General features: G+C 41.9%; 1 protein-coding gene across 1 annotated transcript in view; it reads right to left on the minus strand.

The window, feature by feature from the left end:
• The window catches only part of ERMP1 (endoplasmic reticulum metallopeptidase 1), a 53,802-nt gene extending 38,213 nt beyond the window's left edge, over nt 1-15,589 (minus strand). Inside the window, exons 1-4 of the mRNA XM_004373482.3 lie at nt 15,217-15,589; nt 13,357-13,658; nt 9,635-9,762; nt 8,913-9,018 (exon numbers count right to left, since the gene is read on the minus strand). Of these exons, the coding sequence (XP_004373539.1) occupies nt 8,913-9,018; nt 9,635-9,762; nt 13,357-13,658; nt 15,217-15,545 (865 nt within the window). The 5' untranslated portion in view covers nt 15,546-15,589. The remainder of the gene's footprint in view (nt 1-8,912; nt 9,019-9,634; nt 9,763-13,356; nt 13,659-15,216) is intronic.
• Between the last annotated feature and the right edge of the window lie 1,544 nt (nt 15,590-17,133).

The following is a 17,133-nucleotide window of genomic DNA, read 5'->3' on the forward strand; positions in this document are numbered from 1 at the left end:
GTTAACCAATGTCATAAAACAACATGTGTACTACTGTTTCATGAGAAACTATTTGTTCTATAAGCCTTCACCCGAAATATAATAAAATAAAAAAAATTTTTAAAAAAGAATTATTATAAAGCTTAAAGTAGTTAAAATACTCTGATACTGATACAAGGATGGAAAAATAAGACCAATGGAAGAGAACAGAAAAGACAGAAATACACTCATACATATATAGTTGCCTGATTTATGAGAAAGGTGCATTGTTATGCGGTAGGGAATTGATGCTTTTTTAAATACAAGGTGCTGGATGAATTAGATATTCACATGGAAAATAGTTAACCTTGATCGCATCTCACACCACACACAGAAATCAATTCCAGAAAGATTGTAGACCTAAATATAAAAGGTTAAATAAATAATATCCTAAAAGACAACATAGGAGAATACCATCATAACCTTGGAGTAGGCAAAGATCTCTTACAAAACAGAAAAACCATTGATCACAAACGCAAAGATTAAGAAACTGGCCTTTATTAATTTAAGAATTTCTGTTCATAAAAAGATACCATTCAGACTGAAGAGGCAAACAGACTGAAGAACAGTATTTGCAATTCCGGAACAAAGAACTCCTGCAAATCAATGAAACAAAAGACAGTATACAAAATAAAATGAGGAAAAGATTTGAGCAAGCACTTTACAAGAGGATATTCAAACAGCCAACAAATACATGAAAATGTCCTTCACATCATTGATCAGCGGGGAAAATGAAGACTAAAACAACGAGATGCTTCTACCCACCCAGAAAGATACAACTGAAAACAAGAACCAGGTGTTGATGAGGATGTGCAGCGAAAAGAACTCTCAGATACTGCTAGTGGGGATCTAAATTGGTATAACCACTTTGGAAAATGTCTGGTCAATCACCTCACGCGCGTGCGAAAATTGGATAATGAAAAAGGAAGACAGCAGAACTGATGCATTCAAACCGTGGTGTTGGCAAATACTGAATACACCCTGGATTGCCAGAAAAACAAGTCAATCTTAGAAGAAATACAACCAGAATGTTCCTTAGAAGCGAGGATGGCGAGGCTTTGACTCTCTTACTTGGGACACATCATCAAGAAAAATCAATTGCTAGAAACAGACATTATGTTTGGTAAAGCAGAGGGCCAATGAAGATGAGAAAAACCCTCAATGAGATGGATTAACACAACAGTTGCAACAGAGGACTCAAACATACCTGGGCAATGTTTCATTCTGTTACACATAAGGGTGCCATGAGTTACAGCTGACTCAACAGCAGCTAACCACCACCACCAAAGCTGCAACACACATATATCCTCATGCTCAACAACTGCACTGAGAACCTGCGCCAAACCTGTGAACTGAGACATTTACAAGATGTTCACAGCAGCACCATTCGTAAGAGCCAAGATCTGTAAACTACCTAACATCACCAGCAGAATAAACTGTTGTACAAAGAAATATTATTCATGTATTTGTGTGCATGCATAAGTGTATCTGTAGGGATATGCATATACATGTTTGCGTGTGCTGCACACATAATCTATATATTAATAAAGTACATGGGGGCAGTTATGGATACTTCCCAGACACAATCAAACACCTCGCAGGATCAGTTTACTAGCTTTGAAGGCTGAGGACCATAGTTTTGTGGAACAACTTGGTCAACTGGTACAACACAGTCCATAAAGTTTATTTTCTAACATCCTAGTTTGCTAAGTAGCATCTGGGGTCTTAAAAGCTTGCAAGCGGCCATCTAAGAAACTACTATTGGTCTCTACTGATCTTGAGCAAAAGAGAAAGAAGAAAACCAAAGACTCAAAGAAGAAACTAGTCTACAGGACTAACTGTCTATACAAACCATTGCCTCATCTATCCTGAGAGCAGAACTAGATGGTGTCTGGCTATCTATGCCGACTGTTATCACCAGGAACACAATAAATGGTCCCAGACAGAATGGGAAAAAACTATAAAAACTCAAATTTTTATAAAAACACCAGACTTACTAGACTGGTAGAGACTAGAAGAACCCCAAGACCACTGCCCTGAAATACCCTTTTCTTTGAGCTGAAACCACTCCCAGAGGTCACTTTTCAGCTAAATAACAGATTGGCTCATAAAATAAACAGTATCACTGTGAGTACAGTGCACCTTTAAAATTTAAAAAAAACAAAAATTTTTAATCACGTATATGAGACCAAGGAGCCCTTGTGGAGCAGTGGTTAAGAGCTCTGCTGCTAACCAAAAGGTCAGCAGTTCAAATCTACCAGCAGCTCCTTGGAAACCCTATGGGGCAGTTCTACTCTGTCCTATAGGGTCACTATGAGAAGAAATAGGTTCAACAGCAACAGGTTTGGATTTTTTGTTTATATGAGACCAAACAGTCAACATAAAGCAAAGATGCGAAGGTCAACAAGGGCAAGGAAGCTAGATTAACAGAAACAGAACAACCAAAATGGAAATAAGGAGAATGTTGACACCATGTGAAAAATGTAACCAATTTCATTGAACAGTATGTACAGAAATTGTTAAATGGGAACCATATGTGCTGTGTAAATGTTCACCAAAAATATTTGTTAAAAAAGAAGAAATATTATCCATCAATGAAAAAGAATGAACTACTGCTAAGCATAACACAGATGAATCTTACAGACATAATGATGAGTGAAAAGAAACCATACACAAAACATAATGTATGATTCAATTTATATAAAGTTCAAATACAGGCAAAATTTATCTATCAAGATATAAGTCAAAATAAAGGTAACCTTCGGGTGGAGGAATGACTGGGAGAGGCCATAAGGGTGGTGTCTGGGATGCTGGTAGTATTCTCTATCTCGATTTGGGGTATGATTACATGACTACATTCAGATTGTAAAAATTCATCAAGCTGAACACTTTAAGACCTGTGGGTTTCTCTGTACGTATGCTACGTTTACATTACAAAAAAAGATGAAATAAAGACACAAGATAACATTAAGGGATTATTTAATTGAAGAAGCTGAACAATCAATGGCAAAGTGCAAAGTCCCTTACAGACCTCGGCCGCTGGCTGCTGAATATGTTTATCATCACTTATCATTGATGCACTGTACCATAAAAAGAGAGGCCCTGGGTAGCACAAACAGTTAAGCGCTCAACTACCAGCCAAAAGGTTGGCAGTCTGAACCCACTCAGAGGCACCTCGGAAGACAGGCCGAGTGATCTGCTTCGGAAAAGTCACAGCCTTGAAAACCCTATGGCGCAGTTCTACTATACACACATGGGGTCGCCATGAGTCAGAACTGACTCGATGGCAACTAACAATAACAACCATAAAAAATACTTGAGAATATGTAAGATCCATCAGCAGGCAAGGAATTTACGGTTTTAAATATCTGCTACCTTCTGTTTAGCCCCTTACAGATGCCCTGCTGCACGGGATTGCCGCAGCCTATGCCAGACTCTCTGAGGCCCACAGGCTGTGGACAGGGCAAGTTCCTGTGTGAAAAGGGAGGCTGCGGAGACTGGGATGCGGGACACAGACCAGCACCTGACTAAGGTACTCTCCACAATATGGACCAAAACAAAGGTAGGTACTAATACTATTCCCATTTTACAGACGAGGAACTGAAGCTTGGGGAGGTTATGTGCCATGTCCAAGGTTCCACGTCTAGGTTGCCGTGGAGCTGAGGTTTAAACCGGTCATCTGACTACAAAGCCTGCGCTCTTAATCACTACCCAATCCTGCTTCCCCCAGAAAGCTTCTATCTTCGTTATCTTCTGCAGAAGGGCAGCAGGCAGATACAGAAATATTTTCACTTTATGTTCTTTTTCCTACCTCCATCTAAATCCTACAATGCTTCCAGCTTCTTGTGCGTTCATTTCATCTTAAAGAACAGGCCCCTCCTTTCTCAATGCCAAGGGTAAGGACACATGTGATGTCGAGGGGAGATAAATTTCAGTGCCAAAAACACAGTCAGAGTTTCCAGGAAGTCTGGTAAACACAGACCTAACTGAGTCAAACACAACTCATTCCCGTTGCCCCACTCCCTTCTGCCTTTCACTGGCGGCAGGGACAGCCGAAGAACCAAGAGGGACTAGAGGAGGAGACTGAAAAAGCCTGGCACATACTGTTACAGAAACCAAGATGAGGCCTGGGAACTGACCACTGAACTTTAGCAGTTCTTGTGGAGCAGAGAGGTTAAAACTCAGTAACAGAACTGGTTCAAAAACGGGAAAGGGAATTGAAGACTGTGGCTATAGACCACTGTTTTGAGGAATTACGTAGTAGATGGAAATACAGAAATGAGGCAGTAGCTGAGGAGGGTGGGGAAAGAGGTCAAAAGTGGTTAAGATGGAAGAAAAAGCGTGGTTGTGTGCTGATGGAAATAACCTTGTAGAGAGGGAAAAATTGATGATGGGAGAAAGAAAAATAATTTTAAATCACCACTTTATAACAAACTAGTCTACTACTCATGGATCTTTGAGTTGTTTTCAATTTTTTATTTGTATAAAAAAGCCAATGTATGTTTATGCTGTATATATTCTCAAGAACAACAAAAATAATTTTTTACAAAAGAAAAAAAAGCCCAGATGAGTATACTGTATTTAGATCTGCACATCTACATATTAACTATTTCTACTGGATAAATTTCTGTAAGTGGACTGAAGGGGCTGCACGTTTTAAAAAATCATATGCACCGCCAAAGTGCCCTCCAAAAATTTGTCAATTTACATTTCCACCAACAGTAGGAAAACATCTGATTCTCTATACTCCTAAGCATCAGATATTATCATTCTACTTACTTTTCAGCAATCTAATATTTTAAAAAATCTTACTGTTATTTGAATTTACAGGTCTTCTAAATAAAACATAATTGTTTAGCTTGGCAGTTTCTAAAAGAGTTCAACATATATTTACCATGTGACTCAGCAATTCCATTCCTAGGTATCTACCCAAAAGAAACAACACGTCCACACAAAGACATACACATGGATGCTTGTAGCAGCGTTATTCCAAATAGTCTATAAGTGGAAATAATCCAAATGTCCATCACCTGGTAAATGGATAAAAGCAATATGGTATGTCCATAAAATGGAACACTTCACAATAAAGAGGAATGAAATATACATATTACACTATGGATGAACCTCAAAAACATACTACGTGAAATAAACCAGGGACAAAGACCACATGTTATATGATCCTATTTATATGAAACGCCCAGTGTAGGTAAATTGACAGGTGGCTGTATGGGGCAAGGGGACTGGGAGGAAACGGGGAGTGACTGCTAGTGAGTAAGGGTTTCTTTCCGAGGTAATGAAAAGGTTCTAAATTGACTGTGGTGACGGCTGCACAATTCCGTGATACACTAAGAACCACTAAATTCTACACTTCAAATGGGTGAATTGGAGGGTATGTGAATTAGATCACAATAAAGGAGTTATCAAAAAACATAAGAACAAGAAAGCCTTCTCAACCAGGTCATAAAATAGTGGATACAGTATGATCCCATTTTTGAAAAAAAAAAAAAAACTACATATAGATGGTTGTTATGAGTCAGAGTCGACTTGACAGCTCTAGTGTACACATACGTACAAAATACATTACTACATATGCGCCAAAGAAATTCCAGAAGGGGCTAGACTCAACTGGAACACTGGTTTGCTCAGGGTAGTAGGATCACAGAGGCATTGGTATTTCACAAGAAAAAAAATGATTCCATCACCCCTTTACTTATGGGCTTTCTTGCTTTCAAGGTTGGTAGTATCTGAATGTTTACAAGATATATAATACTGGTTTAATCCACTTAGATTTGATTAAGAATGGATTTTATAACATCATCAAAATTATTAAATCAAGCCTTTCTGACTCTGGATATAAATCACTAGTCTGAAAAAGCAAGTCATTCTTTCATGCATTCTGGCTGTCTTAAAAACGAGGCAGTGATGATTATTCAGGTCACTAAAAACTCCCCAAATAAACGTCTCTCTCGGAAGTGACCGTGGAGCACTAGAAAGTACAAACTGTTTTAACTGAAAAGTTCCCAGGATGAGACAAGTGCTACTATGCAGAAAAAAAGGAGGGCCTGTTAAGAAGGCAGGGGACAGAGAGGCCTGGCACACACTCTCCAGCAGAACCCAAATCCAGGGGGACTTACCCCCCTTAGTCATTTCATGGAAGGAACACTAACTAGCTTTGTGAAGCCATCCCCACAGAGAGCTTGTCTTTCGTAGGCAAAGGCATCTGGAAGTGAGAGATAACAGGAAAGTACTGGACTGTCAGAAAGTGCCCGGAAAGCTCTCTGGATGCAGTTTAGCCACAAGAATAGCTGCAAAAAGCTGGAGGGAAGAATCTTATATAAACTCAGAGAAAAGGGGGCGATATTCTCTCCAAATCTTTTACAAGGTGCCCCTCTAGAGAAAAAATAATTTTGAAATATGGGGATTTTATTTGAGAATGTGTAAAACATTTAAATTGTATATATGTTGCTAACCACCCATAAATCTGTTTTTGTTTTATTATCAAAGTAATCATATGCATTGCAAAATTTAAACACTACAGAAAACCATAAAGAGTATAAGTAAAGCAGTAACAGCAATTCTGGTCTTCTCAAATTCACGAAGCAATGGAGAGTTCAAACTGGTTCTGTACATAAGCCTCACCCTCCACTCCAGTCACCCCCGTTTCATCAGCGAACACCCTCCATCCAGCAGTAGCCATTATTAACAGTTTTACAGCCTTCCAGACAACGCAATTATTTCTAAAATGTATGCAACTTCAGAATCTTTTATCTACATTTAGTGAAAAGATGCATTCACAGACTTGGAGCCAGTGAGAACTAGCTGAAGTGGGCACTCAACAAGTGTACATGAATAAAGGAACCAGCTCGGGTCTGGAAGTGCCTAACCTTAGGTCAGTGTGTCTTAACCTCTCTGGACTATACACATAAAAATGTATTAACACATATGCGTAAAACACATTCAGGAGGGGTTTAGACTAAATCATAACACTGGTTTTTCTCTGGGTAGTAGAAGTACAAGGCAAGGTGCTATGACAATCAGGAACAACCATGGATATGAAGACACCTGACATACAGTACACTGGGCAGGGGAAACACAGAGACATTTGCCTGATCATGTACAGCCCTGAGACTCTCACGATCGGAAAGAAAAATGCAGCGTCCTCTTTGCTTACAGAACGGTCTCTTACTGCTTTTTCATCTGGTGTGATTATCATCTGTCTTCCTCCTATCCTGACGGACTTCCAAGAAACAGAGGGCAATTTACCATCTCTTACAAATATCAGGCACCAGGAGCTTATTCTTGTTAATCAGGATGAAGAATAAGAGTCAGCAGAAAGGTTTGAGAGCTGAAAAGAAAGGAGAACCTTCCTGCTTTTGACCTTGAGATTCTCACGATTAGCTGAAGTTAAAAATACATCCATTTTGAGGGATAAAAGTTTAAAATAATAAGTTGAATGAAGAATATTAAGGTCTGGCAATCTGCTTCTGTAAAGATTACAGCCAAAAAAACCCTAAGAAGCAGTTCTACTCTGTCACACGGAGTCGCCATGAATTGGAATCGAATCAACTGCAACTGTTTTTTATTTCATTTTCAATGGGTTTAGGTTATGAAGATGTACTTAGCACTTGGCATATCTTCAGAAACTTAAGCAATACCACGTCTCCAATCAGTGCTAAAAAAAAAGTTCCCACATCACCTTCCTCACATCCCCCACCCAGCCCACCTCACCTCCCAACACACTTCTTATTTTTACTTCCAGCAAATGCTGCATCTCTGGCTAAAATGCATTACCCAAATTTGTAACAGAAGAGGAAAGTGGCGTAGAACTTCCAAAATCAGGTTTTAGTATGCTCTGACTGAACAAACTTATAAGCTCTGAATTCTATTAAGGAAGATGACAAATTGATATATATTAATTTAATCATGCTATCCTTAGAAAGGAGTTCCTGGGTGGTACAAACGGTTAATGTGCTCAACTGCCAACCAAAAGGTTGGAGGTCCAAGTTCACCCAGAGGTGCCTTGGAAGAAAGGCCTGGTGATCTACCTCTGAAAAATTAGCCCTTGGAAACCCTAGGGAGCACAGTTCTACTCTGATACACATGGGGTCGCCATGAGTCAGAATCAATCCAAGAGCAACTGGTTATCCTTAGAAAAGTTTAATCAGAAAAATTTAAAAATATTTCTCTGACTGATTAAACATTACAGGACTTTTCTGACATTAAAATAAATTCAAAGATAAATTTAAAGTCTACTTAATTTTTTCATTTTAATCCACGAACGAACTGTCGTTTAAAATCATTTGTATCATAATCGCCCATAAGGATAAAAGACAGCTCATCACCTACAGGAAAACCTGGTGGCATAGCGGTGAGGAGCTACAGCAGCTACTAACGAAAAGGTCGGTGGTTCGAATCCACCAGGCACTCCTTGGAAACCCTATGGGGCAGTTCTACTTTGTCCTGTAGGGTTGCTATGAGTCAGAATCGACTTGACGTCAGTGGGTTTGTTTTTTTTTTTCATCACCTACATGTCTATCTGGGTAGTGGCTAAAAACAAAGTCTCAGAACCTGGTCTGCCTATGTTGAAATCCTGTTGTGCCATTTGTCAACTGTGAGACCTCAGGCAAGTTACAATCTGTCTTGACTCAGTTTCCTCATCTGTAAAATGGGGGCAAGAGCAGTATTTATTCCTCATATTGAATAAGCTCTACATGAGAGTCAGAGGCTATTAATGTTATTATTCTGCTAAAAATTTTTAACAAAGACAAGCTAAAACCATTTCAACCTTTAAAAAGAATGTTCACTTCTTTAGAGAGGTTACTTAAGTTCAAAAAATTTCCACTTCTATAAAAACAAGAACTGCATTAAAATATACAATGCACAGCCTTGCATACCTGTTTGGAACACCAGTTCTTTTCCTCCTACACCTGCCGCCTCCAGGTTAATAAATGCACGAACCGAGCTGGCCCAGGGGTGCTGAGTAATGAAACCATGGCTGGCCTAATTGAGAAGGAAAGAAAACAAATACAGGTTAAACCATCTTAAATTATCAGTTTTTATTCGAAAGACAGATTGGCTCTCTTGATGAGGTGGAAAATATGAAAACAAAATAATCATTTTTTGCCAAAGGCAGTATCTAAAGACATCTTCCCTCTGTCTCTATATGCATAATGGCTAAGCGCAGTGTGTTAGTGGAAAGTCACCAAAAGCGGTGCCAAACAACATCCTTGGTGTGAAGCTGTGCGAAAGAAAGGGCAAAGGAGAACAGGAGAAGAGAAAGAGAAGGGAAGATATGTGTGGCTGGGTATTCAAGTTGTATGCCTGCCTCAAAACATCTCAAACTTGAGCTTTAAAAAAACCTGATGAGTAATTATGTCATCAAAAAGCTCTTTTATGAATCAAACACTGCCTAGACTATTTCTGAGTTGAGATATTAAAATATTAAACATGCCTACATAAGCAGCTGTGGCTCTTTTAAAGTACAGCCAGGTACAACATGTCTTTTGCATATCACTTTAGCATGCTACTCAAATGACTAATCAAAACGCGTGTTTAGCTACTATTATTGTTCTATCATTATTATTCAAGGCGAGTATTTGAACCAGTAAAATCTTACTTGCAAGATATTTTCCTCAGCACCATTAAAGAGAAAGATGACGGCGTGACGCAAGGCTTCTGAAGATGCTGACAGGACACGGAGGACTTCCAGCATCACTGAGCAGCTAACTGCATCATCACTGGCACCTTCCAATCAGAAAAACAGATTTCTTCTCAGATTTTAAAGCCTTTACAGTGTGAACCATGGCGGCCAGGAAAGGCGTCTTCTGCACGACCATCAGGGGACAACTACATCCACCAGCAGTAAGCTCTGCGAGGGCAGGGATCTTTGTCTGCTTTGTCCGTGACGTACTCTTGGTGCCTGGCACCGTGCCGGGCCCATGGTAGTCGCTCAGGTCATATCTGTGCACTACATCAACCAGGTGGCACCTAAGATGGTATTGAAAACTGGCAGTCTCAGCAACCCAAGACAACGTGCTCCACTCCTGATCCTTATTCTACATTCTCTGCAATTTCCTCACTTCTGGCATCCACAGCTTCTTACTGCCGCGGCCACCTTCCCCTTTCCCGCTTGTTTTCCTACCAACATCACAAAAGCTGCCGATCTCTCTGCATCTACAGAGGGGTCAGTTTGGATGGTGCACTGTTTTTTAAGGTTTCTCTGAGATCATGTGATTAAAAAGTACAAAGAAAACACCTGCTCTAATAAGACAGGGAAAGGCAAAAATGGCCTAAGTGGTATCCCTGGTCCTAGCACTGATAAAGTAGAGGGTTTAGTCAAATCACCTCACCTTCCCTTGATTCAGGAGCTTCATATATTAAAGGCGATTGTAAAGATGACTTCAGTGCCTTGATTTTTAAAAGCACTGTAAAAAGTAGTTAAAGGAAATGACAAGATATTTGTTGATATTAAAGAATAATTGTTAATTTTTTTAGGTGAGGTAATAAACGGTAATATGAGCAGGTAAGAAGAGTCCTTACCTTTTAGCTATACAGACTGAAATACTTACAGAGGAATGAATATAGCTGAGATCTGCTTCAAATCAAGGGGTGGAGAGGGTGAAAGTAGAAAGAAACAAGATCAGACATTGGTTGTAACTACTGAAGCTAAGTGATAGGTTCATTAACCAAAAAAACTAAACCTGTTGCTGTCCAACTCATAGCGACCCTACAGGACAGAGTAGTGCTGCCCCACAGCGCTTCCAAGCAGCAGCTGGTAGATTTGAACTGCCAACCTTTTGGTTAGCAGCCGAGCTCTTAACCAGGCAATAATAATTCTGGGACTGTGTTTAGCATAGGCTCTAGAATAAGAAAGACTCAGAAGTAAATGCTAGCTCTGTCACTTTAATGTTCCCACACTAGATTTCTTGGTCTGGAAAGCAGGCCCACAGTATCTACCTCGAAGGTTTGTTATAAGGACGCCACAGGAGACTGCACAGTGCCTGGCATGTGGTCGCTCTCCTTCTCTCTGCAAACCTAAGGAAGGCTGTGCAGCCAGCTAAAATGCTTGCTTGTGCTGTTCAATTACAGACCCTATTCTTACTCAAAAAGAAACTACTGATTAGCTATACTTGACTTTGTTGTGATTACTGAATTGAATTATAATCAAAGTGAAACAAAGTAATAATTTTCTAATTATTATCAAGCAGACAGTAGACATAGCTATCAGTAAAAACCGTCACCTTCTGGAAACCGAATATTTTTTAACTTTAAGCTGTTACTTTAAAATAAAGAGCAAATCATTACTTTCTTTTTTTTCAAAAGTGAATGTTATAAATTAAGGGCAAGAGATGTGGGAAAATGAAAGGAATACATCTATACAGGCTACATTAAAACTGTCCACTTCTCTTCCCTTATCTTAATGGTTCTGGTGTCTTAGAACAGACCTAAAGAAGGATCAAACATCTTCCAAGAAAGTGAAGGGAAGTTAGAGGACAGTATCTGTAAGGGCTGGGTGGCTACCCGACATCCCCTTCCATTTAGAATTAACCCTGAAATCGGAGCCACCCCCAAAATAACTCAATGTCTCTTCTACCAACAGCCTGGAACCACACAGCAGCCCAAGGAAGACAGTGAAGGCCTTTCTGTGGGTAACGTTACACCTAACTGGTATCAGTTCCTCAGTCCAGGGTACTTTGCTGAGAACTTCAAAAAAATACTCACGTTTCAATTAGTTCAGCTACTAAGAGGTGACAGTTCATTTAATGAATGCATACAATGCTATTTTTAATCATTTGTTATTGACAGAAATTTCCCTGGTGTTGTTGGTATGGTTTACGCTAATAAAATTTTAGTTTGTTTAAAATGGGCTCAAATAGCCCATAAAAATGTCATCCATGAATTATCAGACTCCATATATGTAAATGTGCAACATTTGATACCATGGTTTTTTTCTGACGTGTATACACACCTTTCTCATATAATGCTCTTAAGTAACTGTGGTGTTTGTCTCTTACCAGAATCTAAGCATGGTAACAATGGGTACAAGGTGAAACTTACTTCATTCATTACTGCTTTGTAAAGACCACTGGTTTCCCCAGCACACGTGAAGGTATTTCTAACTTTATATAACAGATGTGTACATGGATTTTTGAAGAAGCAAGTTAACATTATAAATGCAACTGGCAAGCTTTCTAATTAAAGATATCTCACTATGAATCATCTTGTCAAGCAAATAAATTTTACCATATATTTGGTAGAACTCTAGATGTTCATACTGGACCTGCTTTAAGTTCAAGTAATCCAGAAGTATTAGTAACAGTTAATAGCAAAATGTGTGTGTGTATATATAATTTTGTGTGTGTGCCAGGCACTGTTTTAATGTTTTATGTATATTTAATCCTCATCTACTCCTCAAAGTAACCCCATTAGGAAGGTACTATTATTATTCCCATTTTATAGATGAGAAACCGAGGTTAAGTAATTTGTCCAAGGGAGCATGCCCTCTAACAACTACACCCTAATACTCTCCATCCTTTCAAATGCAGCTGAAAGAACTGGCTGGCCAGGAGACCCAGCATCTGGTCCCAGTTCTGTCTCTGACCAGTGGTAATCAGCTAAGTTTACTCCTGTGTCAAATGAGGGGCTGAACCAGATACCATCTCAGGGTTTGCCTAGTTCTAAAATGCTCTATGGTTCCACTATGCTCTATTCTCCCCTACTTACAATCTCTAACTACTGAGAACATTTTTCTGAGGACGTTTGTATTTAAAAAAGTGTAAGTTCAATTTAGGGTATTCTCATTTAGCAGATATTTATTGTGCCAGGCACTGTCCTAAGCATCAAGTCATCTATCTTGTCAAAGTATGGAGTAATGAGGTACTCTAACAGTATGGCACCCCCAGTGGACCAAAATTCTCACTTTACAGGTCAACAGAAACTGTCCGGAGAGATGTCCGTTGCTTGAGGGCAGCGGTTATCCTTTACCTCGTTACCTCCAGAGCATCACCTAGCTGAGAAAGCATGTGAAGTGGCAGCATCTAATTCCAAGTCACAAGAACACACACTGTCAGCTACCACTGATAAGGCTGCGTCAGTCTACCAAACGTCAGCCCGCTGGTGCTAATGTTAAAAACAGAAGGGAAAAAAAAAATTTAAAGCACTTGAGACAGTACTGCAAGGTTGGATCCTAAACTAAATGATAACATTCTAGCTACCCTGCCTTCCAGCAAGATGAAAAAAAAAACTTGTCCAAAAAAATGGTGCCTCACAATGAACTTGGGGTTAATAAACTCTCTGGGCTGTAATGACTTCAAAATGACTATAAAAACGGGTGCATACCTGGTGAGTTTGGCACTGAGTCAAAATGACAGTTCGCCAGGACAGCATGCTGTGCTCCCCCTCTGGGTTCCAGCTTCACCACAACATTGGTGATGTTGTCATAATAGCTTGTGAAGCCTCCCAAGAAGTCGAGGCTAAAGGTGCCTGTGGGCCGCTGTACATCCACCGCAATCTTGTGAATGCTGTTGCTTTGATCCTGAATGAGTTTAATCTGCTCCAAAAGATAGCGCACTGTCAGAACTTCATTCTCGGGACTTCCTGTAGTCCTGGGGCCAATGGATGTTATGTGTTCAAGATAATCCCTGGATGTGACCAAAAGACAGACGATAAAGGCTTAGCTAAGCATAAAACTAACATTTAGTGCAGAGCAACTTTTCCACTGCACTCTCTCCTCCCTCCAAAAAAGCTTATTTCTCTAATTTCTCACATATACAAAACTCAGGGAAAAAAAACCCAAACCCACTGCTGACAAGTTGATTCCGACTCATGGCGACCCCATGTGTTACAGAGTAGAATTGCTCCATAGGGTTTTTCTTAGCTGTAATCATGGAAGCAGACTGCCAGGTCCTTCTTCTGTGGCACTACAGAAGTGTGCCACCCAGGGACCTTCATACAAAAGCTGCCTTTTATTATCCCAGGCAACCTGTGAAAATCACCGATAAAGCCCCATCCTTTCATTGTGCCTCCCAGGAATTGAGGCCTTCAGAATTTTCTCTACCCATCCTGCTCCCAACTTATCCCAATCCCCAAACCAAACCAATACAAAAATTAGGGTTAGCATTCAAACTATACAACTGCTCAAGGCTAGACAGGACAGAATGCAACTTCACTGTGTGCAGGAGGTTACTAACGCACTGATTCTAGTACTGGGCAGGTTACTGATTGCACGTACCCCTAGCAGGAGACAATGAATACAATCATAATTACGTCTGAGCTTAAACACAGAAAGAAAAACTTCTGGTTGTAAAGAATGGACCCTGCCCCCACTGTGTGCACACAAGGCCTAAAAATTTCAATTCGGGCCGAAAAGAATTCTACTCCTAATGCAAACACTTTTGTGTGTGTTTTCACTGTATTCCAATTGGGAAAAAAAGGGGGAAGGCTATGTTTTAGAAAGTCCTAAAGAAAATAAACTTTCAGCACTTTGTAGTCAAAGAAAAAGTTCTAAACATACAGTGGCTATTGAAGAAAACTTTCTGCTAGCTTATGATTATATAAAAGCTTTGAGACACTTAGGTTACAATATCTTTGGCTTAATCACCTTTCCTAACATACCTACAGGACTTTTCTCTTTTTTTCCTTATAAAAAGTCAAACCTTGACACTAATCCAGGAGCCAAGGACAAACTTCAAGGATCGGAGAACTTCTGAAATTGTGTGCAAATTTTGAGCGGCAGGTTTTCAGGGAGATGCTACAGCTTCACTTTGGGTACCGAGACCCCCCCAAAAAGTTAAAGACCACTGCACTATCCTCTTCCAACAACCCCCAAAAGCGAATTTATCGGCTAGCTATACAAATTTCTTTCATTTGGAAAGCAGGAGGGCCCAGCCACGATAAAAAGTGAAAGTTGCTCCCCAAGATAGTAGGACGCCCCACAACCAGCCATCCGCAGGTGGAGCAGAAGGAATGGAAAACGAGGCACAACCCACCCCGCCAGCCCCAGTCCGCACCACGAGTTTAACAGTGGGATCACTCAAGCCCCACGTCGGGCAAGTTGGAGCTCCGCAGACAGACGCGCAGTACACCCCAGCCCATGGGCGGCCGGGTAGCCGGTGAGCCCCGGCGCTCCCGGAGGGCGGTGCACACAGCACGGCGCGAGCCGGGCCGCGGCCGTCACGGGGGACGCGGGCGAGCCGGTACCTGGCTTGGCGCGCGTCGAACTCCTCAAAGCTCCCCGCGGGCCCGCGCAGCACGAGCCGCTGCAGCGAGAGCTGCACGAGCGCCCGCAGCGCGAGCAGGTAAAGCGCGAGCCCCAGCACGGCGCGTGCCTCGGACAGCCCGGTCCCCGCGCCGCCGCCGGGGCTCCGCTTCCGCGTCCTTGCGCCGCCGCGGCCCGCGGCCCCCAGGGACTCCGGAGCCGGGGCCTCCCTCTCGAGCTGCAGCGCCGCCGCCGCCGCCGCAGGGTCCTCCCTGCGCTCCCCTCCGACGCGGTGCCGCCTCACGGCCGCCGACTCCGAACCCAACTCCATTGCCGACAGCCTCCGCTGCCGCCGGCCAACCGCTCGGCCCGCTACAGACCAGCCACCGGCAGCCGAGCGCCGCCTAGTGAGCGGACGGCGCCTGCAGAGGGCCAAACTTGTTCTGATTGGCCGCGGCAGCCGGGCGAAGAGGGCCGGATGGGAATGCCCTGTTTGCGGACTTCCCTGCCGGGTGTGAGGCGGGAATCTCCTAATGGGAAACGTGCAGCCTGAACAAAGAGAAAAATGAAAGATCGCCTTTAAAGGAACGCACAAGTCTCTTACGGGGCAGCAGGCACAAGAAACAGGCAATGGCCCGGCTTCCGTAACAGCCGCTGAAAAAAGTTGGCGCCTGGCTCTTAAAATGAGCAATAGGAGTGTGCAGAGGAGGCCTAGCGGCATGTTTTCACAACCATTATCTCAAAGGACACAGCCTTGCTTGCTGAAAGCGAGGAGGACTTAAAGCACTTAACTGATGAAAATCAAAGAGTACAGCCTTCCGTATGGATTACACATCAACATAAAGAAAACAAAAATCCTCCTAACTGGACCAGTAAGCGACATCATGATAAACGGAGTAAAGATTGAAGTTGTCAAGGATTTTATTTTACTTGGATCCACAATCCACGCCCATGGAAGTAGCAGTCAAGAAATCAAACACTGTATTGCATTGGGCAAAGCTACTGCAAAAACCTTCTTTAAAGTGTTGAAAAGCAAGGATGTCACCTCGAAGACTAAGGTGCGCCTGACGAAGCCATAGTATTTTCAATTGCCTCATATGCATGGGAAAGCTGGACAATGAATAAGGAAGACCTAAGAAGAATTGATGCCTTTGAACTATGGTGTTGGTGAAGAATATTGAATATACCACAGGCTGCCAGAAGAACGAACAAATCTGTCTTGGAAGGTACAGCCAGAGTGCTCCTTAGAAGCGAGGATGGGGAGACTTCCTCTCAAGTACTTTGGACCTGTTATTGGGAGGGACCAGTCCCTGGAGAGGGATGTCATGCCGGGTAGGGGGCAAATCCCAGAATTGGCAGGTCAGTTGCAGGCTGCTGCTGACTCAGGCTCTAAGAACTGGAGCTCAGAAAGTGACCAGATTCGCCAGCTTCCACAGCCATGTGAGCCAGCAGCCTGTGATCTGGGTTCATCTGCCCCTGCAGCCATGTGGCTCAAGAGAAGCCTACACCTGACCCACGGATTTGGGACTTACCAGCCTCCACAACCGTGTGAGCCATTTCCTAGATACGGTTTGTGAGTTCTGTAAGATTTTGCAGGGAATTAGGGAACATAAAGATGGGAGGGAGAGTGCTGAGGGGAGAGGGAGTAGTTGATGTTAGAGATGATGGAGTGGTACAGCAGCTTGTAAAAGTTAGACATTTGGGACATCTTTAACCTCCGCCTCATTGGAACCAGCTTTGTGCTGATCCTTATAAAAGAAATTATTCATTTAGCTGCTAACCCACTAGCCGCTCCACAGAAGAAAGATGTGGCAGTCTGCTTCTGTAAAGATTTAAGCCTTGGAAACCCTATGGGGCAGTTCTACTCTGTCCTATAGGGTCACTATGAGTCGGAATCGACTTGACGGCAGGGGTCTTGG

The sequence above is a fragment of the Trichechus manatus genome, unplaced genomic scaffold (genome assembly GCF_000243295.1).
Source record: "Trichechus manatus latirostris isolate Lorelei unplaced genomic scaffold, TriManLat1.0 scaffold00025, whole genome shotgun sequence".
Taxonomy (NCBI): domain Eukaryota; kingdom Metazoa; phylum Chordata; class Mammalia; order Sirenia; family Trichechidae; genus Trichechus; species Trichechus manatus.